At 39.9% G+C, this 21,974-nt stretch overlaps 3 protein-coding genes across 5 annotated transcripts in view; 1 reads left to right on the forward strand and 2 right to left on the reverse strand.

Moving 5' to 3' along the window:
* Nucleotides 1–715, reverse strand: part of taf1a (TATA box binding protein (TBP)-associated factor, RNA polymerase I, A) — a 19,923-nt gene extending 19,208 nt beyond the window's left edge. Inside the window, exon 1 of the mRNA XM_086264541.1 lies at nt 497–715. The gene's annotated coding sequence lies outside the window, so the exon portion shown is untranslated. The remainder of the gene's footprint in view (nt 1–496) is intronic.
* The window catches only part of mia3 (MIA SH3 domain ER export factor 3), a 21,459-nt gene extending 11,506 nt beyond the window's left edge, over nt 1–9,953 (forward strand). Inside the window, exons 7-28 of one of the 2 annotated variants that reach the window (XM_086264534.1) lie at nt 1,894–2,025; nt 2,244–2,265; nt 2,355–2,443; nt 2,535–2,612; nt 2,733–2,843; nt 2,929–3,000; nt 3,101–3,205; nt 3,301–3,423; nt 3,530–3,617; nt 3,714–3,778; nt 3,880–3,970; nt 4,135–4,273; nt 4,467–4,629; nt 4,739–4,774; nt 4,882–4,949; nt 5,289–5,374; nt 5,638–5,751; nt 6,311–6,370; nt 6,457–6,503; nt 6,617–6,685; nt 7,124–7,502; nt 9,179–9,953. In XM_086264534.1, coding sequence (XP_086120660.1) covers nt 1,894–2,025; nt 2,244–2,265; nt 2,355–2,443; nt 2,535–2,612; nt 2,733–2,843; nt 2,929–3,000; nt 3,101–3,205; nt 3,301–3,423; nt 3,530–3,617; nt 3,714–3,778; nt 3,880–3,970; nt 4,135–4,273; nt 4,467–4,629; nt 4,739–4,774; nt 4,882–4,949; nt 5,289–5,374; nt 5,638–5,751; nt 6,311–6,370; nt 6,457–6,503; nt 6,617–6,685; nt 7,124–7,502; nt 9,179–9,438 — 2,397 coding nt within the window. In that variant the 3' untranslated portion in view covers nt 9,439–9,953. The remainder of the gene's footprint in view (nt 1–1,893; nt 2,026–2,243; nt 2,266–2,354; nt 2,444–2,534; nt 2,613–2,732; nt 2,844–2,928; nt 3,001–3,100; nt 3,206–3,300; nt 3,424–3,529; nt 3,618–3,713; nt 3,779–3,879; nt 3,971–4,134; nt 4,274–4,466; nt 4,630–4,738; nt 4,775–4,881; nt 4,950–5,288; nt 5,375–5,637; nt 5,752–6,310; nt 6,371–6,456; nt 6,504–6,616; nt 6,686–7,123; nt 7,503–9,178) is intronic. The other variant, XM_086264535.1, reaches the window with a different exon arrangement.
* Nucleotides 9,954–11,279: 1,326 nt separating this feature from the next.
* On the reverse strand, nt 11,280–21,152 carry aida (axin interactor, dorsalization associated). Of its 2 annotated transcripts, XM_086264546.1 has the most exons (11): nt 20,842–21,152; nt 20,039–20,105; nt 19,894–19,947; nt 18,351–18,405; nt 17,942–18,005; nt 17,535–17,638; nt 17,360–17,371; nt 14,830–14,952; nt 14,544–14,666; nt 13,578–13,695; nt 11,280–13,481 (listed from the first exon to the last, which is right to left on the reverse strand). In XM_086264546.1, exons 1-11 carry the CDS (start codon nt 20,946–20,948, stop codon nt 13,382–13,384), a joined length of 927 nt encoding a protein of 308 aa, XP_086120672.1. In that variant the 5' UTR covers nt 20,949–21,152; the 3' UTR covers nt 11,280–13,381. The 2 variants fall into 2 exon arrangements, with proteins under 2 accessions (XP_086120672.1, XP_086120673.1); XM_086264547.1 differs by lacking the exon at nt 17,360–17,371 and having other exon boundaries at nt 20,842–21,149.
* Between the last annotated feature and the right edge of the window lie 822 nt (nt 21,153–21,974).

The following is a 21,974-nucleotide window of genomic DNA, read 5'->3' on the forward strand; positions in this document are numbered from 1 at the left end:
ATTTGACGGGTGATCTTTAATTACCGTTAGCAAGTCGTTGTTACCAACTCCTATCTCCACTATTTTACGTTGTCCATTTGTCTAACGACCGCTTATTTGTCTTTCATACGCGGGAGACATTAACGCTCCTGAATAACGAGCGTTTGCTTAACGATACAGTTACTTTGTGAATAGCTAACGTGCTAGGCAGCTAGCTGATACCTGTCAAACTAGCATCTGGCTAGTTCCGTTCTTGTTTTTAAACACGAGAATGGAGAGGGAGACATTATCCCTGCCTGTCATGGAACCGGAGAACACATATGTAGTTTTTGTGAAGGAACTGCAACATGTAAGTATTCATTACAGTATTAAAAAAAAAAAAAAAAAAGCCAGACTGACACCTATATGAATATTATTATTTACGCTGTCACGGCCTGTGAGGTTAACCATGACGTGTTAATTAGCAGGTGGCTGATGGATAATGACTTGGACGGTTCCTTGTCCTAAATCTACTCACCAAACTTGCCTTTAGCATTAGCAGCAGTCGACCGGGTCTTGTATATTTGATTGAAGACCTTTCACTGTCCTGTGTCCTTTTCATTGCTATCTAACTTTTCTTACAGCCTAGCCTTTGTTGAATTTGTATTGAACATTTAGAACTGAAAAGCAGTAAATTGAAGAGAGGCTTTTAATATTTGCCATTAGTATTAAGGCAGCTGTAATCCCTGTATTTTATTAGAGCCACGGAGTGAGAGCATGTATGTGTTTGCTACTGTTGTCTCATGGGGAGTTCAAAGGTTTCTTTGTGATTGGACTAATATGCTCGGTTTGGTATGACTGGGCATAAATGAAGCTAGTTTAACTATAAAGTGAAACCCACCTAGCTTGTGAAAGAGAAAAGCTTGTAGTATGAATTGCTCCCTAATCAAGTAATGTATGAAATGCTACATCACTTCAAAATGTATGTATAGAACAATGTAGAAAAACACGTTATTTTTATGTTAATAAATAACCAACAGAATTATTTTGGTGACTAAACTGAGAGTGTAGACTAATCTTTTTGTGTTTTTATATCGATCCTGTGTCCTTTATCACATACACTCAGCTGCCACTTTATTAGATAAATACTTGGGGGCTTGGCAATGTTTTCCAGTTTTCTGTTGTCCAATCCTGCTGAGCCCATGTCAGTCATATCATTAGTTTCCTGTTCTAGCTTACAAGAGTGGCACTTCTGCTGCTGCAGTAGCCTTTCAGCCTTAAGATTCGTTGTGGGACAGAGATGCTCTTCTTGCTAATCTTGGTTGTAATGAGTGCTTATTTGAGTTACAGATGACTCTTTACTGATGTGTCATAGTTTGGTAAATGTTTGCACAGTGTGTTAGTCTAACGGTAGATTTAATTTGATGTTTAATCAGAGCTTCTGCAGTGTTTTTATTGTATATTGTCTAGTTTGTTTTTCCATTGGGCTTTTTTGTTTATTTATTTTGCAGCCAGATTTATAGTCATAATTATTTTGATACATTTTGAAACATGGTAACTCTCTTGTCTCTTTTTAATTAAGTGTCTTTGAGCTAAATAAAAAAAACAAACATTTTTGTAAACCAAAGTATTCATGCAATAGCCTGAACTTAAGCTTTTACTGAGAGGAAAAAGTGATGTTGTGATAGGCAAAATGAGAATATGAAAGGAAAAGTGCAATCAAGTTATAAGACAAAATAAGAGCATCACTATGAAAATAATTTTCAATCAATTTCTTTTTCAATCTTCTTTTCACCACTTTTGAAAGCTGTGTTTGTAACTAGAAATCGATATAATTGAATTGCATAGTGCTAGTTTAACCATCTGTTTCCAGTTTAATTTCGTTCTCCAGAGTTAAAGCTGTGGTTGTGGGGTTTTTTTTTTTTGTCTCTTCAGATGATTTCATTGCTGCCAGAAGAGTGGAAGCCAGGAGAAACTTTGTTTGGCTGTCCTTGGCAAGCTGTTGTCATCACTGCTTTGGTTGGAGTATTGACCTTCACCCTCTTCTTCTGGAGGACTGTGCTGGCAGTAAGTGTTGTGATATTGCTGCTCTGTTTATTTGGTGCCTGTAAAATGCCAATATTATTTGTATGAGCTTTGATTTAATAAGGCTTTGTATCCCCCTGGGTTATACTCCCATTGGATTGAGTTATACACAGTATAAAATCTTCCATATTTAGGTCATTGTTGGATGATATTATACACTGTAAGATTTAAAATTGATTTTTTTAATTTTATTTTTAAAGATAAAGAAGAAAGAGTACCTCGGTAAGTTTTCAGTTATAATTTTTGCACAACATGACAAAATGCATATGTGTACGGCCTCATTGATTGTGTGCTTTGTGTAATGGGAAAAGTGGATGAAAAAAGACTCAGAGAGCAAATCCAGGTGCACAAAAAGGAAAAGGATGAAGCTCTCGCCAAAATGGCTGAACTCCAGAAACAGGTGAGCCCCAGAAAGAGAAATGTTGTTGAGTTTCTCCTATACAAAAACAAACAAAACACATCTGATTCATGTTTTCTTCTTTTTGTAAAAGACTGAACAACTGAAAGAAAATCAAAAACAGTCAAAGGAAACTGTTAGTTGTACAGTGAAAAAGATGCAAGAGCTAGAGGTAAGCAGTAAGAGTCTTTCTCATATGTATTTAGTCTTACGTAACCGGGTTGAATCTTTGTTGACACTCAGTTATTTGTTGAAGGGTTGTCGTTAATTTTTTTTTCTTTACTGTTTGCAGAGTAAAGTCTTACAGGCTGAAACATTGAATAAACAGATGGCCGAGGAAAAGGACAAATACGCACAGCTACTGGAGGAAGAGCGGGCAAACACTCTCCAAAATGAAACCAGAGTAAGTGTTTCATTTGCTTTCTGCTCGTTGTTATTTGCGTTCTTTTCACTGATTCATGCTGCAATTATTTATTTATTTTTAACAGATTGAGAAATTAGAGAAGTTAAACGAGAAGCTACAAGCTAACAGGAAAAAGATTCAGGAAGCGCTCTCTAAGGTACAAATCCTTTTGGGATATTTTTTTTTGCAAACTCTGTAGTGTTACTGTGACCTTTTAGCTTTAATTTATCTCATAAACTGTTTTCTTTCATCCATAGACTACTGTTCTCCTGGATGAAGCCAAGATTCGGGAAGATGCCCGAAACGTTCAACAAAAATGTCTTGAAAAAGAGTTTGCTGCGTTAAAGGACGAGAACAAAACAGTAAGACAGATATGGATATTTCTCTTTTATATTGTCATTAATCTGAATGCCTAATCAGATTTAATTTATGCTTTTTACCCTGCCTCTTCTAACAGCTGAAGGTCACCATTAAAAGCTGGGAGGAAAAACACACAGAGCTTAATGAGAAGATTAAAGTCTATCAGAAGTCCCAGAAAGAACTGGAGGACTCTGTGGTGCTCAAAGATCACAATGTGGAGGTCATTTTTTTTCACTAACTACTGTCATAACTCTTCCTGATTTTTGTTATTATTTATTTATTTATTTATGAAATTGTCTCATTCTTGCACAATATGTCCACTTCAGGTGCTGTCTGAACTTCTGTCTGACCTGGAAGCTTGTGATTTACAAAAAGGTGACACCAAAGTTTTGGCCAATGGTGAAGTAGCACCTGGTAAGTTTGTAGTTTATCAGAATATTTATGGATGAAATACGGCGAGTAGTTTTATTAACCACTGTTTAATAATATAGTGTTTTGTTGTTCTTTCAGTGTCTCTTACAGACAAGAAGACGGCCGTAAAGAACAGAATCAAACAGATGATGGATGTTTCTAGGGTGAAATATCAACAGATGTTGTAAAGCTTATTATATTTTAGTTTATAGAGGATTGTTCGGTTTCTAAATGTTATTGCATTTTCCTGTATTTTTCCCTACAGGTTCAGACCACTCTTGCTGTAGTTGAAGAAGAGCGGGATCGCTTCATGACAAAACTACTGAATGAAGAGAAGTCCAGGAAGGCAATGGAAGGTACATTGTGAATTTGTTTAATGTCCTCGGGATTCCCATACACTTGTTTGCCATACACCTAGGGGTCATTTTTGACCCAAGGACAACACAAGGGTTAAGAAGTTGTGTAATTCAGTTGGGTATCTGCATCCTACTAAACTCCTCTTTGTTTTATTTTAAAACAGAGCAACACCAGGAGCTTGAACATGCAATCTCAACCCTGAAAAGTGAGAAGAGCCACATTGAAAACCAGTTCAAGATCCTCCAGCAGAAAAACGAAATCATGGTCGAAATGTATCAGCAGAAGGAAAATGCCCTGCAGCAGTAAGTGAAGTCTTCAGCAGATTCGAAATTGTTACTTCCTGTCGTGAATGTCTGAAAGTCTTCTGTATTTTTGTAGTTGTAAATTTTACTTGCTGTCTTTACACCATGAATGATGATGATGAGTAAGTGAAACCTCTCATCAGTTGTGATTTGTAGAAGGACTGGGAGTTACTGTGTTTCTCTGCGCACACAGGAAATTAACGAAGGAGGAGCTGGAGCGGCGCAGCAAAGAGAATCTGCTGTCGGAGGTTGGAGGGAAAGCTGTTGAAGCTGAGGAGCAGGTTAAAATTTTAAGGCAGCGCATTAATGAGATGGAGGACCAGATGAAGAAGACTGAGGAAGTCTACAAAGAGCAGGTAGACTGTGTGTTTGTTTGTTTTTTATCTTAACGTTTTCAGATTAGCCAACAAAATAAAAACATTACTCCAATCTGAATCTCGGCTGAATGGGATTTTCTTTCTTTAGATCAAAGAGCAGGAGAACAAAACTCACTCAAACTGGGTATGTTTCCACACCGTTTATTTACAGATGCGATAAATAATTTATTCGGTCTGCGTAAGATTAGTATTGAGCTAAAACATTACTCTGCTTCTTTGTGCTGCCTGCAGGTGAACGCTCGTAATGCAGAGCGAGCTCTAAACCAAGAGAAGCTCGAATCATCGAAGCTTCGTGAAAAGTGAGTTTTGGCAGTTGTTAAAGCTTCCTTGTTGTTCTGGAGTATCAGAAATTTTGTTTGTTACTCATAATGAGGCTGTTTCTATACAGGAAGTTGCGAAAGCCTGAAAATGTTTAGTCGTTACCTCACATCATAGCTGTTCCTATTACTGCTTAATGTGACTTCAGGCTGAATAGATTGGAGGCTATTGATTGTTTGTTTTTGTTTTTTTTGGACAAACTGTGAAATAATTTAATGACGTCACCACTGGCTCTGTTACATTTTCATCAGATAATTAAAATTGCCGTAAGTCACAGCCCAGTTTAACTGCATCTGAGCTGTTTTTCTTCCTATTCACAGATTGGCTGTACTCACCTCTCAGCTCAATGAGCGCCGCGCTCCTCTCTTCAGACCAAACTCTGGTCAGCCTGCAGGCCCTCGCCAAGGTAAGCAGGCACATCTCACCCTCTGTTTTATTTCCATCAGCTCAGCTGTCATCCCGAAGAACCACTGAAGATAATACTGTTTTCTGTTGTGGGGCAGGGGGGCTCCAGTTTTGCCTCATATGTGTTCTGATTGTGTATTTGTCCTGTTCATGTGCTTGATTTTTCTTGGAGACCCTGAAGTGACCCTCTTTATTGCATGACTTGTGTTGTTTTGTCAGCTGCAGTTCTTTTCTTTTGGTAAATTGACGGTTCAATTGTAACAGGTGACTCATACGGGCCCTCTCCTGTGAGTGGGGGTGCACCATCCCCACCTATAATGATTGAGGGTCCCAGGCGTCCTCCTTCTGCCCCAGTTGCACGGAGAATTGACCCGTTTGGTGAGTCCAAGTGGATTGCTTCCCCCACTTCCTTTTTACCCAAGTGGAACATCACTCTCCGTTACAACCTCATCTCTCTCCTCTTTCCCTCCTGACTTTATTTTTCTTTTCAGCTCTCTCACCTCAAGTTTTCCTTTTATGTTTTTTCCTAGTGTGTATTGCATCCTGATTCCTTCGGGTACCAGCTCTTATTTTCACCCTCCCTCCCCTTCCAGTTGGATCATTTGCTTGTTTCTGTTGAAATGTGCTTTTGCTTTTGTTTCATTAAAAACAAGATTAGATTGTGGAAGAAGATTTTCTGAATTTGTATGTGTATGTGTGAATAAGTTATTCTTAGAAATCAAAGATGATTTCATTTAAATGCAAGGGTTTGGGGTTTTTTTTTTTTTTTTGTTTTTTTTTTTTTTTTTTGTACCTCTGATTTATTTTTTTAATTTTTTTTCCTAGGGTGTACAGTCTCTTTGTTTCCTCTTACTCTGTGTGTTGCGGCTGTGTTTTCCCTGCGAAGGGGCTCCATGGAGTTTTGGTTATTCATAGTTTTGTGTTTTTCTACCCTCAGGTCCTCGCCCTCCATCAGATCCCCATGGTCGTTACCCTGAAAAACACATCTCTGGGATGGGTATGTCCTCTGCAGTTTGTGCATTTCGAAGGTTTTGTGTTTATTTTGAACCTGTTATTAATGCAGTACTGTTTCCCCTCTTTCAGACATGATGGGCCCACGTAGCTCATCTCCAGCCAACTTGGATGCATCTGTAAGTTTCTTTTTAATCATATCAAACCCATTTTTATGTGATACCATCTCTCCTTTCATGTGTAGACTTAGAGCTCCTGCTGCATTTCCACTGTTTGTCCTAATCTGAAACAGACGCAAGCAGTAGATCCACAGATAAAAACAGAGACTAAGGCTGAGGTCACCACAGAGAATCCAGAGGCAGTGAGTACAGATGCTGTCAGTCCAGGTGTTGGTGTGAAGGTGTTTGGAAGCACTCCACATCCTCTTCCCTTAAGCTGGATTTGGATTTGGAAGGGGATCAAAGGCTCTTCTTTTTCTCTGGGGCTGACTAAACATTTTTTTAGGCTTAGTGTGTTTTTCATCTCACTGCACTGAAAGAAACAGCAACTCAAAAATGTGTCTTGAAAATACTGGGGTTATGAAAAATTGCAGAGTATGTGTGTCATATATCAAGATGCTATGAAAGTGGCTTGTTTTTAATCCAAATAACCATGGTGTGTGGTTAGTGGTCATGTGATTAAACCCTGGCTAAATGCACTGTGTGGTTTCTGGATCACTTCACTGCATGACAAAGTGTTAGCCCATCTATACTCTCATGAAAGTTGTCACTTCAAATTGTCATGTTTGTTTGTTTTCCAGGGTCCAGGATCCTTCATAGCATCACCAATCAGGGACTCACCTGGACCCATGGTCCACGGACCTCCACCTGGTCCTGCACCCTATGATCCAATGCTCCCTCCTGGCCGTCTGCCACCACCCATAGCTTACAGACCACCGCGACCTGGCCCATATCACCTCCCACCTGGCCCTCCTCTTCTTCAAGGTCCTCCCCTACCAGCTAATGGACACCCAGGTATGCCCCTGCCTGGACCAATGGGAGGAGAGTTTGGACCCCCCAATGGACTTGCAATTCCCCCCAGGCAAGGCCCTGGCCCAGGCATTGATCCCCGGGGTCCGCTCCCACCGCAATTCCGTCCCCCTCCACCTCATCACTTTGGACCGATGCCTCCTCCACAGGGTACGTTCAACTTTTTGTTATATTTATAACACTATATTTTTAGGTCCATATAAACCTGATGTGGACCTCTTTATATGCCAGACTTTCTCATTTTAGTTTTAGCCAAAATGGGAAAAGTTCACTAAAATGTTATAGTTGTACTGAGTAGGGCTGTAACTAACGTTTATTTATGTAGTCGACTAAGCTGCCAATTTTTCTTTGATTAGTCAACAATTATTTCCATAACTCTTATCTCCACTTCCCTCAACAAATTACAATGACCCAGGAAGCATGAATTTGAAAATAATCAAATATATTTTCAACATTACTCAACAGGACCGTCAGAATAAAAATGAAATAAATTAAAAAAAATAACGCGCAAATAGGAAACTAAAAATGGCTTTTGTCCATAAGGTCAAATAAAGATTAAATCAAAAAGATTTAATTTCTAGTCCAAAATAACACATTTCAAGATGTTTCAGTTCATGAATTCATGATTGCAGTGGACATATCTTTGAGATGATGTCCCCAGCTGTTGAAAACCACGCTAAAGATGCTCTCTGTCATGACTTCAGCCATTTGAGAGGTGGATGAGTCTCTTTACAGGACAAACTCATCTATACGACTTTGCTTAATACTAGTAAAATAGAATTGGAAAACTGTCATTTCTAGTAAAACACAAACTCTGGGACATACTTAGATCAGTTGAACTGCCAACAGACAGTCTGTTGTCATCATCTTCAGTATTCTTCAGATTCAGATTCATCATGCAGAAGAAGAGCAGCAAGCTATTAGACATGATTCACAGTGGAGTTGAGTGAGTCCAGATAGATTGACGTAGAGGCAGTGTTATGGTAAAGCCCGGAAATGGACTCCATTTGTAGCCGCTTGCAATGCTTAAAATTTGATGAAGAGCAGCCATTCATAAACAAAGCGGATAATAGCATGATGGTAAATGAGCAGAAAGTAGTGCAGTGTACCACATGATGAGAGGAGTTACGGCTTTAACAAAAAAATATATATATATATATATTTTAATGTTTATACATGACATTTTCTCACATTTGCCACCATTAATTTCTAGTCATACAAGCCAATCTTACTTGGACTTAAAAAATATATAATAAACTGATCAGGGAAGCCATTCATATAGTTCGCCTTATCAACTCTTCGGTTTTAACTAGTTTAAGGTGGCATTCTGGCTTTCTAATACTCAGCTTTTGGCAGATTTAGATTCTGTTTGTAGCAGCTGAGGGGTTCCTTGGACTTACGAGATGAACATACACAATGCTTATCTCTTATTAAATAATGCCAACTTTATGCTTCCCTTCTAAAAATGGCAAATAACATAATCTGCTGCTGTGGTTTTCATCCTGGCTGACTAACATGAAACAGGAAGGGCCGGGGCGAGCTGGTCAGCAGTAGCTGAACTTTCAGAATAGGTGGGAGGGGATTGTCCACAAGTAAATGAAATGCAGATGCTAATTTGGTGCTGATTTAAAAATGAAAAGAAAAAAATTGAGTTGCAGAATATATTCTGGTCCCTGTTCATCTACTTGGGCTACTAAAGTCTGTGTAAGAAGACCCTGAGGCAGAAGAAGGCAAAGGCTTCTTTATTTCCTGAAAGAAGTACAGACCTGGTCTTTGGTCTTTTTTTGTCTGTGTGACCATCATTTCCCTGCGATTTTCCTGTTTAGGTGTCCGTGGGCCCATGGGACCTCGTCCACCCTTCCCTCCTGACATGCGCTTCCCATTACCACGTGACCACCCTGGCCAACCTGTGGACCTGCCTCTAGGTGCCCCGCCTCATCCAGCACATCCTGGTGATGCTTATGGCCCGCCTGCACCCGATGCCCTCCAGAACTCTGTAGCCGCTCACAGCGTCCCCAGACAAGACCTGCACGTGAAGCAGGAGGCCCCTCAGGACTCAGCCAGGCCAGAAATGGTCAAGCCTTAAATATGCCACCAGCTATGGCAGAGGACTCAAACACCCCCGTTAACTAAACCTGTCACAATAACAACCCAGATCCAGTACAAACAAAGATCATGATTATTTTCATAGTCCAGATGCAAATGTTCTTACAGCGAGGCCCGCAGATTAAAGAATGATCAGTTATGTCTGAAATGTGAGCTGAAAGGGTTGCCACTTTTCTAAACAGCCTGTGCAATAACACTTCGTTTTATGCCAGATTTTCATTTGTGTTGATCTTTAAGAAAATTATATAGCTATGATTTTTAAAGGGGCAGTTTTTTTTTTTTTTTTTTTTAAATGTCATTTCCTGTGGAAATTGTTTTTTAAAATTGAGAAACAGGAGGGAGGTTTAGCTTCTAGCATTTCAGGAATACCATGATTTTTCCCAAAGCTCTTGCTTTACGTACAAATTTCAAAGCAAATGTGTAATTTGACGGCCAGATGTATAACTTATTTTACTATGTTGGTAGAACTTTTATTAATAAAGAATATAAAAGCTGTGTGTGGTACGTTAATACTGAGGATGTTTTTTGTAGGGTGTGCGATGAAGAATATATGTGAAGAAATAAGGCGTACATCTGTGCTGTTATACAGACATGTTGGTCCGAAAGCTGCTGTTTCGTATTTGCTGTCTACTGCTCAGTGATTGTGCTGTTGGTGGGACAAGGACAAAAAAGCTGCTCGGTTAATCTGATTTGCTGAGCTGGGAAGTCGTTCCACCAACATGTTAATGTGCTTTTAAGTCAGAATGTGAAAACGTACAGAGACAATGTTTGCATTTTTATTGCTCAGAGTGATGATGACAGTTTTTGTTATTTAATTACCTGGGGTTTCTTTTTCTGGTTTACAGCTAAAATGTAACTTTTGTAGCTAATCCAGGTCCCTCTATGTGGAGGGAAAGTGTTAGAACAGAATGCCATAATTCAAATTAAAAATGAGGGGAAAAAAATTATTTGAAATACGTGAATTTGCTCCATTAATCAAAAACGTCTCTTAGTTAACCAAATATTTACTTTGACCCGCCGTGTGTCTGAGTATGACGTCAATAAGTTGGCCACCTGTGCAACAAAAGTTTCTCAGACTTCCCAAGACGTTTTTTATGCTCGAGTGGGAGTTCATGTGAGTTTTCAGTCTTTTTCCGCTTACTCCACTACCAAAAGAATGTGTAAGGAGTAAATACACAACACTGCTTCTCACTGTCCTAGGAGACTCTCATTCATGCTTCATCTCGGATTCAGCGCTGGCTTTGGGCCACTTCTGCCTTTGTGCTCTGAGGATTGTATGCTATGTGATAGAAACTAGGGTGTCTTGTGGGCTGGATCTGGCACTCGGTGGTAGATTTCTCCAAGTAGCCCCTCCTAAAGCCATTGATGTCAGTGGTAGTAACATTGTGGTGTTGGCTTTTTGGTGGAAATTCTTGGATATGGTGTTACTGACCACCATCTTACAAACCACATTTACCCGAATATTCAGGAAGCTGGAATACCCAGAGGTAACCTGCACAGAAAGTACCCTGGCCAAAGCACGGGATTTGAACCAGGAACCTTCCTGTTTCCTTTTTTTTTTTTTTTGGTTTGTAAATCTGACAAAATGTTAAAGAAGCAAAACACGATACCTCGGCTACATAAAGTCATACGTCCGTGCTGATCTGTGCTAATTATAACTCAATTTTCTGTCTTTACATCATCTTCACATTAAACATTTTTATTCGTAGAGTTTGAAATACTTAATAGCATCACTTCTTGATATTAACTTTTCTATTTCAGTATATTAATGTATAAACTTTTCCTCACTCGAAAAATATCAGTTCAAATAAATCAACACACTGCCTCATTTGTAGTTTATTAGAAATTAAACACGCCGTAAATGTTTGATACAATTTCCTTCATTCTGCCAAAACGAAAACACTCCACAGTTCTCACTCCTGCCACATCAGAGCACTTCACACATACACACGGTTACTGTATATTCATCAGTTAGTGTATCTTACAGTTAATTTACAGTCCAGATTTTTTTTGTGACATTACAAAAATAAAATCTAAAAATCAAAAATTACAAGACGTTTTAGTGAAGAACATCTATAGAGTCAAAATGGAAAGAAAGATGTGAAAAGCTCGAGAAAAGAAAGAGGTCTCTAGAATAAAAAGAAGAGCACAAGCGCATGAGAACAGTTCTGAACGTAATCCCATTCACACAGAGCCAACACGAAATCTGCAACGTAACAGTGGATTAAAACCCTCTGTGTGGTTACGACAGCATGTGATCCAACACTGCGTATCGGAAACCGGTGCTAAACATCCGCTTCATGGCGAGACACTTCCACAGTATGCAGACCGTGCTGCATCTCTTTCCCTCTACGTTTCTAAATCCACGCTGACACGTGGCCACTGTCAGATTTATAGGGACATTAAACGTCTCCCTTTGTGATTTTTTCTGAAAAACCCAACCGTTTTTTTTTTTAAACCAGTATCACTTTACATGTGCTACAAGTTTAAAAAGAAAAAAACATTGATTAAATTGAAGATGTTACCTGTGATGGCCCCACTTGAGTCATTATAAACCTGAATGTGACTACTCACTAAACCAGTATGAAGTGCAGACTGAGTTTGCTTAGTGTTTAATTACAAATGAAAATTAAAAATGTACTTTTCAAATGATATGCACGTTTACTTCCGATGGCACAATTCTTGCATGACTTGCACTTCGTTAGGTACACTGGTTCAAATGCTGGTGAATGGAATGGCATGCTTTGGGCCCCTTGGTACCAACTGAGCATTGTTTAAACACCACAGCCTACCTGAGTATTGTCGCTGACCACGTCTATCCCTTTATGACCAGTGTTCCCATCTACTAATGGCTGCTTCCAGCAGGATACCACACCAGATCGCAAAACTTAAACCATCTCAAACTGCTTTCTCGAACATGACAACAGGTTTACTGCACTCAAATGGCCTCTCCAGTCCTTAGACCTCAATCCAGCAGAGCACCTTTAGGATGTGGTGGAACAACTCACAGGCATTTGCATCGTGGATGTGCAGTTGAAAAAAAAAGAAAAGAAGATATAGCCTAATAAAGTGTCCAGTGAGTGTAAGTTTAAACAGATACAGTTTGACATTTTGAGCGGGGAAACTTACAACATGTTACTTAGTGAGCTGGCGGCAGCTGAATCTGTGCAAAATAAGCCACCTTTAATTCAAAGCTGCTAAATGTCAGGAACTGTAAATGTTAAAGCAGGAAACAAAACTGTGAGACAGAGTCTGCGACAGGCAGTAAACAGATTCTTTGTCAGGTTAGTGCCCCTTTAAATTTCTGTTAATTCACTAGTTTTAAGACAAAATGAGGAAACGTCAGGACTCGTCTCTCTTGCGTCTGTTATACCTGTTTTAGATGTGTGATTATGAACCGTTCATAACTAAAAATGATAAAAGTTTATTATTGTAGTGCACTCCGGACTTCATAAATACACCCGGATTACAAAAAGCACTTCTTTTGTGGCTCAATGGAACAAGCTGTCGCTGTTTTGTCTTTAATTTATTTCATGTCTTCCTTGGTTTGCCGAACTTAAAAGTCTAAACTGAACATTGAAGGATTCAGATGCAGATGTTCACGGCCTCTTCCTGACCCCCCGAAAAAAAGAAAAAAAAATCAGTGAGCTACGGAAGACTGAAATGAGGTGGTTTGAACATGCTACTTCTGGATTCTGGAAAACTTGGTATTTCCTACACTTCACAACAAAATCAAAGACTTTAAAATCTGAGTGTGAGCTGATGCGACAGGAATCCAGCTCTGTTCACTTTACTTTCTTCAAATACTCATGGAAAAAATAAAAAATAAATACCACAGGTTTTTTGTTGTTGTTTTTTTAGTATTGCTTGATGCGATGAGGGGGAGAGAGAGAGGCCTTCGAAGGTTCGAAGCGTGGTCCGACTTAGCTGTCTTTGTGTAACGTCTGATGAAGATGGAGATAAAGTGGTTTCTTTGTGAGAAGCTGCAGTTTCTTCCTCTTAAAGTCCGTGGGCTTCTTGTACCTGAAATGAAACACAGGAGCAGTTTTCACTCCACAATCGAGAGAAGATTTTTCTCCAGTTCACGCTGGAAAACGTTCATTGGACGGTGAGACTCACAGCTCAATTACGATCGGCCCGGGTTTGATCTCGTCCATTTCCATGAAGGCAAAACACTTTGTGCTGGTGAACCTCTTTTTGGGTTTGTAGTGCTTGAATTCAAAGAAGATAGCTGCTCCTGGAAAAAATGTAAACGTACCTCAAATGTTAAAGGAGGATATGAGAGAATATGTTTAATAGTCACATTAAATCAGGAAAAATACTGGTGCTGGCCAGAGGGATACACCTATTGTATCAATTTCAAATTCCCCTTGTTCCCAAGTTATCGCATTCACAAGATTTTCAGAAAACATAACCTCTGACCTTGAGATCGAGTTAACTGAGATAAGAACTTGCATGAGATTTTTTTAAGCGATACATCCATGGTATCAATTTCAAAATCCTAGGTGACAATATTTCTAAATTTGCAGCAGGTTGCTGTCTCTTCCTGGGCTTGGTTGTGCGTGAGGTTTCTTCCTGTTAAAAGTGAGTTTTTTCTTCCCACTGTCGCCAAGTGCTTGTTCAAAGGGGGGCGTTTGATGGTTGGGGTCTTTACCTTACAATATAAAGCGCTCTTAGGCGCCGTTGTGATTTGGCGTTATATAAATAGAACTGAAATTAATTGAATTGAATGAACTTAGGTGCCACATAGGTCACATGGGTGCCACCTATGCAGTAATAATTAACCATTAACTAATAGTAAAGTGTGGAGAATTCATAGCCAGCAAGTGGTCTTCTTTCCTGGCTCCTGCACAAACTACACAGACATCTCTTTATATCTGCTACATGTGAGAAGGACTGCCTGGAGTTTTTGTTTATGTGTAAAAACAGCTTTATTTTCACTGCAGGTTTATTTTCTAGTCGTCCGCTCCTCCCCGCAGGAGCTCTCTTGCCTCTACTCGGAGAACGCTGAGCAAAAAAAAAAAAAAAAAAAAAATCACACAAATTACTTGGCATGCTGTGAACCCAGCGTGTGGCGGGGACTACCTTTTGGTAATTTCTCCACATGTCTCTGGACCTCCACGTCCACACTGAAGTGAATGTACGTGTCTTCCTTTCTGGTGGCCACGGGGGTATCCTGCACCGGGTTCAGATCGACACCGTTTACATCTGCAGCCACAGGAAAAGGCGGAGAGGTTTTCATGTACAGGGGACAGAGAGCGTGGGAGTACAGCTGAAAAGAGGGTGTGTCCAATCTGAAAGCAGCAGCTGTGAAGGTTATAAAAGCAACTCCAGGCCAGCCTGCTGAAGGCGTGCACTGTGGGATCTGTACCTTTGACACTGATGGTCATGTAAGGATCAATGCACTGTCCGGCGTCCTTTAACCCAATTTTTTCAATCCTTATTGTAAGTAGCGTCATCCCAGGCTCTGAGGGTAGCCGTGGTAACAAGGTACCTATAAAAGGACAAAGGTCAGAAGATATTAGCAGTTAGAACTGGTTTTAAAAACTGGTTTCAAGTTGGGGATTTTGGCAAACCAGTTTTACACATTTTGATCAATCCATAGGAATGATGCGTTTAATCCATTCTCCTTTAAGTCCCTATCACTTCCTGATGGATAGCTGTCTTTGGGGCTTTGTCTACAGGCAGTTTGCCAGTAAAAAGTTAGTTTACAGAGGTTTAAATCTCTTTAGCTAAATAAAGTTTGAACTACAGCAGGAAACAAAGCTGGCGAGAGGAAATAAAGTGAACCAAAAAAATATCAAAGCTGTAGCTGTGAACCAAAAACCATCATCTGAAAGAAGATAAAGACACATTAAAACAGAAGGGAATACAACACAGCCAACGAGCCAATCAACAGTGGAAATAGGAAACACGTGACCAAATTATGTTGTCGTTTTGACCCTAATTTGGGGGCAAAGTTTCCCACCGTACACTGTGGAGTTTAATGGATCTGACTGGCAGTCCTGCACATGTGTTTTAAGCCCTTGTGACTACTTAAATCAAAGTTAAGGCTCATTTAAAATTGGGGCTGCAAGTAATTGCTGGGATTTGAGCCAAGAAGTCTGCTGCTCCTTGTACATTACTCACATTTATATATAGTTTGAGCTATTGTAAGCACAAAAATATGGGTTCCTCTATTCGCCCCCATCCCGAGAATCTCACGTACTTTTGGTTTCATTATGATTAAATTGGACACAGAATTTATTGTGCTTCTTTTCTGTTGGATCAAATTTCGCAGCATCCTATGTGAACACTTTTAGAAAAGGTCATCAATGACTCTCACACACTCATCATGGGCATGAATGCCGTGGTAGTTTTTTGGCTTTTTAATAGTTTCTGTGAACTGTTTTTTCCAGGATAGAATAATAGTGCAGCATACAGCTTTAATAACACAAGTTTTAATATATTTTGCATTTTTTTCTCATCTCCATAGGGTCAAAGGTATACAAACAGGCTCAAATCTATACATACATCCGCATACAATCAACAATGTCTTTTAACTTAGCAAGGCTGAGGCCTTCTAACTTCTCGTTAGCAGTTGTTATTGACTACAAGTTAAGAAGGTCTCTTGGAGAAATTTCTAAACAACTGCAGATTCCTGGATCAAACAACTTAAAACCAGGAACCAATGAGGCGCAAACTTCACATGAACTGGAAACGTCTGAAACACCAGCATCTCTGTCCACGGTGACACAATCATCATAGACTGAGACGATGCTGACCAAGAAAGAAGCTCCTGCTCCAAAACCCACAACTGAAATTTGCACCACATGAACAAGCCGAATGCCTTCTGGAGAAAACTGTTATGGTCAGACGAGACAGAGATTGAGTTATTTGGCCACAATGACAAGAGGTATGTTTGGGGTCGTAACGGTGAGGCTTTCAAACCAAAGAAAATTGTACCGACTGTCGAGCATCACGCGCTAGGGCCTCCAAATCCTTCCATCTAACCTCAAATCAGCAGCTAGACGGTTGAAACTTTGTCACAGTTGGGTGTTCCAACAGGACAATGTTCCCAAATGCAAATCAAAACTAGGAAAATGGGAAGCAGGTTAACATTAAGCCCTTAAAATAAACTTCCCTATTTTTGGACTACGCTTAAAAGCCAGCTCTCCTCCAGGAAATCAAGCAATTTAAATAAACTCTACTAATTCTGCTGAGAAGAGTGTTCAAATATCCAATTAGAATTATGCCAGAAGCTTCTTGGTGGTTACCAAAAGCGTCTGCTTAAGGTGCAACTTAAGGGACATTTAACAAAATGTCATTGCAGGTGCATGGACCCTGTGTGGATTCGACAAAATACCAAATAAATAAAAATTTGTGCAAGCAAATCTTGCTTTTTTAAAGTCACTAAAGCTGCATGCTGTACAATCCATCCACCCTGGAAAAATAACAGGTCAAAGAAATTATTAAAAGCCCAAAATTACCATGACATTCATGCCCATGATGACTATGTATAAACGTCTGACCACAACTGTATATTTAGAGTTTTCGAAACCTCACTTTTGAATGATGATGGAACAAGGAGATGTTAGGTTGGGTATAACACATCCTCTGAGGACAGAAATGATCTCAGAGCCAAATCATCACATTTACCATAAAGTACTTAACTCTAATAAAGGAAATATTTCTGATTTTAATAAATGAGCTCTGAAAAAAAATCTGTTTGGCCAAAGCTGATGGAATCAGGCTACCTTGATCAGTGGAAAAGCTTTCTGTTGGTGAAAGAGTGAATCATTAACTTCACCTTCCAGTCACATATACGCATCTAGTTCTAAAATTAACTCTGAATGAGGCAGGATTATTCACAGTCATGCAATAGAGGACAGATTCAAACGCCTTTCATTCATAAGCTGTACCTTGCAAAGCTGCTAATGAAGCAGGCGGGAATGAGCGGTGAAGCCATGCACGGCACCAACAGAAAAGACAAAAAAAAAAAAAAGCAAACACACACGGTCAGATGATCCTCCAAAACACGACAACATGTAACAATGACATGTGAACTCAAGCGGGTGATAAACAGGTGTAACGCACCAGGAGCCCGTGGCGGAAAAGCTTCTGTTGAACCTGCTCCCGCTGTGGCATCCTCCTCCTCTTCCAGCTCGAGGTTCTCCTCTTCACCTGGAGCAAAGATTTTCCTGATGGCAAGGAACACAAACCCGCCCCCCCAAAACACCTGATTCATTGGACTGATAAAGTTTACATATCCCTGTAAGGAAAATATTTAAAGCGTGTGCCCCCCTTCACAGACACACTTTTTTTTTAGAGACCTGAAGATAAAATTATCAACGCTTGTGTGTGATTACATGACTCATGTTGATCTATTAGTTATTCTTTTATTGTATTAATTCACAAAAATCTGTAAATCCAGTAATGTTGAGAGACAATGACACATGCAGCACGAGCCCAAAGCAGTAATAACACCAGTGATGGATTTTTACCTTAACGGCACCGGCTGAACATCGAATGGAAACTCTTTGTTGTAGGTGAGTACATTTCTAATTACTGTTGAAGAAAAAGGAGTTAGGTTGATTATATCACTATTAAAACATGTCAGAATATCCAGTAAATTGTCCATCAGTGTTTTTCCTTCATAGAGAAATTGTTTCCACAGGCCAGAGCAAAAGGAAAAAAGAAAAATCTCCAGATCAACATTTTAAATTCGTCTTTCATTTACTAAAGTGTAATAAACATTTGTTTGCAAAATGCCCAGAAATGCATGTAGAGTTCTGTCAAATAAGGCCACACAGTTTCAGCACCTTTACTGTACACACATCAATCATGTTTTTCTGCAGAGTCGCCCCTTAGAGGCCCATTTCGAGCCAGGAAAAAACCCAGTCATACACTTACTGGTTTCCAGTTTCTTCAGGTCTTCTAAGTTGAACTCTTCCTTTGACTGAGTGCACTGAAGAAACCCAGACAAAAGATATGTTCAGTATTTGTTTTTCCTCAGGAAAAAATGTAATTTTTTGCAGCGCTGTGCAAAAGTCTTGAGCCACCCCTAATTTATTCATAATGGGAAATAGAAAAGTGTGTAAACATACAGCATACAAGGCAAAAACAACTCTAACGAGCTTGAAAGCCAAGATTTATGATCACTTTTATTCATCATGAACTGACGTCTCTTAGTCAAGCTTTCTTATGGTTTCTTTAGGTAGTCTTCAGAAACAGCTCTCCAGGCTTCTTGAATGACATTTACAGCTCTTTCTTGGAAGTTGGTCATCTTCTGTTCAATGTGAGACGATCTCACACTTATCTCACATTAATGTTGAGGTTCAGGCTCAGGGGAGGTCAATCCACGACTGACAGTGACTCTTTGTGTGTTTCTCTATTCAGGAATACTTTTCCTGCATTGGCAGTGTGTTTGGGCAGAAAAATAACGCCATTATCAAACACTTTCTGGACGGACCAGAATCTGATTGTACTTTTCTGTGTTCTTATTCCATCGATTTTAACAAGATCCCTAATGCACACTGGCAGAAACGCAGCCCCAAATCATTACAAGGTTTTACAGATGGGTGTAGACACCCACCGCTACACCTCTCTCCTGACCCCTTCTATACTTACCGATGATGATTTGAACCAAAAATGTCAAACTTGGATTCATCACTCCATAAAACCTTTTGGCACTGATTTCGAGTCCAGTTCTTGTTTAATTTGGCATCCCTCAGCCTTTCCTCCCCGTTTCCTTTCCTTAAGAACGCCTTCCTGACAGCCACCCTTCCACTGAGACCATTTCTGATGAGGCTTTGTTGAACAGTACATGGCTCAGCTGAAGGGTCAGATGGATCTCTCAGGTCCATGTGTCAGGTTTTTGATGGATTTTTTCTGGTTTCTTAAGGCTTTGAAGTACTGTTTTGTATTTTAGGCCTCTCACTTCTTTTCTTCTATACTTGACACTTTTCCTTATCTTATTTTAAGGACACCTTTTCAGTTATAGCTCTTTGGGAATCACTTAGTCCAACAATCACAATTTTATGCCTTTTAAAACTCAAAGTGTCTAAAGATAACATTTTAAATCATTTATTTGCTAAGTTGCCTGTTATGTGTAGATACAAGACCGTTTTACCCCTTGAATTAGGTGCCTTTTTATGCTTGAATGAGTCACTGGTTAGTGTTAAGTGACTTAACAAGGAAAAACTTCCCTTTGGAAATGGTCAGGTACAAGGAGTGGACCTGACCATTGGCCAATATCCAAAGACAAACTTTGAAAGACCTTCAGAAAGCCTGGAAAACTATTGCTCAAGACCACTTTCAAAAGTGTTATATGCATAAGTAAAACTGCCGATGCTCAAATTTTACTTTTATATAATAACGATGACCTCAGCATCTCTGAAAACCTGGATACGGCCTCCTTTTTGTAGCTACTAATCACGCAGACTCCTATACAAACCTGCAAACTGGCACTTCTCATCTCCAGACATGTTGCAATCTTTGCCAGAGTTTTCTTTAAAAGAAAAAAAAAAAAAAACACTCGTTAGTTTAAGTAAAGTGACAGGCACTCCGGTGCAGAAGCTGCAGGCGGATGTAATGATTACCTTCTGCTCTTCGGTGAAGTCTGATGAATTTGCTGACTGGACTTCTTTTTGCAGTTGTCTTGCCAAACTAAACGAACCCACATGAAACACAGTTAGACGCGTTAATGATTCACTGCAAGACCCTGCAAGACTCCTATAAGGTAAGGTGTGTGTCTGTGCGCCCCCCTGCGGACAGTAGAAGCCGCTGCAGTGATCTAGATTTTTGCATTGTTAGTGCAGTTTTAAATAAACTATTAACTGGGAGAGAAGCTGGGCGCATTTTAAGGAAATTGCAAAGACAAAGATCTGGTCTGAGAAGCAGAAACCATTCCTCACTCAGCAGATGAAACCCACCCATAACAATGAGAGGGTGTGGCTGACTGTTTCCCAACACTCTGAGGAATACTGGCCCGTTTCTGCATTGCATGACACATAATGAAACAGACTGCTCGCAGCTCCGACCGATTTTCCATGACAGGCTACATGGACGGACTCTCCCTTAAACTCTAAAGTGCTGCTGTGGACAGAGCTAGGATGCATCAGGCAACACATCTGCTCCCCACTGCAACAACTGCCACATCACGTCATGGATGGTAGGGTTTATTTACTGCTCCGAGAGCTGACTGACAGCACACGGGCTAACTTCTTGCACCTACTGTCTCCTACATGTTTCCCCGCAGATTTTAGGGACAGGCGACCCAGAGAAGGGAAAAATAATAATTTTTTAAAAAAAAAAAGAAGAAGAAGAAGCACAGCGCCCGGACTGCGTTCGGGTTAAACCAGCGCTGTGGACACACAGGACACACATGTTGAATGCAACTTACATTTGGTACTCATCTATAGCCTCCACTAATTGTCCCCACGAGTCAAAGTCTGTGCCTTTCTTAAAACTGGCGTGCCATTTCTGAATAGTCTTGTTGACATCAGACATGTTGGCGGGGCGGATACTCGCGGCGCTCTCAGGGCAGCATAGCCGAGGAGGAGATTCATCTACGGGGCTTCAGCGGCAGCGGAGTCGTCGGCCAGGTCATCTGCTGTCCAGAGGCGCGCGGATAGACCGGTGACACTCCGACCAAGCCCTTTCTGCCTGCTCACCCTAATATCAGCGCATCCGCAGGAGAAAGGAAGTCCCGCCTGGAGCTCGGGGTGCGCGCGTTTCGGGACTCGGGGTCGCCCGAATGGGCGAAGAGCACCGCGGCGCGTTTGAGGTTTGAGTGCTGCGGGGAGAAAGAAGAGCTATTTTATTTAAAGGTGCAGGGATTTTTAACAACTGTATACACCAGCAACAGCTATGAAGCAGTACTACAGTTAAAATACTGCAAAGTAACAGTGTTCATGTTTGGCTGTTTGGGGTTGTTTTGTTTTTTTATGTATTCTCCACTTTTTATTTTCTTTTTTTCTTTTCTTTTTAGGTATAAGGATCTTTCACTACACTGTTTTGAATTTTAAAAAACAGTAAACACAAGCTCCAACGAAAACCCCCCAAATAATATTTATAATAAAATACAATATGATTGTGACTGTTTTATTTATATAGCACCATTCTTTACACTTATACTCAATGTGCTTACCAAGCGATCAAAACAAGAGAAATCATAGACGTCTACAGTGTCTTAAGGCAATACAAAATGCAAGCTAACGAACACAAACTTATTATATGTAGGAATAATTAAAAGGTTTCAAGTTAAACATGTGTTATTACAACACTAACAGGGTCCACATGATTACCTTTTATTATAAAATTTAAAAGTGTTATTTCATTTATTTATTTATTTATTTATTTATTTGTCTTGATGGTTGCTCAGTCATGCAGGCAATGAAATCCTAGACCTTATTAGCAACTCTATAAACAGTATATTCGCATTATGTGAATACACTGTTTAGAATGAAAGCTGCAGTCAGCTAAGATAGAAGTTACTTGAATGAGTGACGAAACGTTTCCCGCACGTAAAACTCT

The sequence above is a fragment of the Aulonocara sp. 'chitande type north' Nkhata Bay genome, linkage group LG15, assembly GCF_057382095.1.
Source record: "Aulonocara sp. 'chitande type north' Nkhata Bay isolate Kocher_YH1m ecotype deep benthic linkage group LG15, A_spYH_male_GT1.1, whole genome shotgun sequence".
NCBI lineage: Eukaryota > Metazoa > Chordata > Actinopteri > Cichliformes > Cichlidae > Aulonocara > Aulonocara sp. 'chitande type north' Nkhata Bay.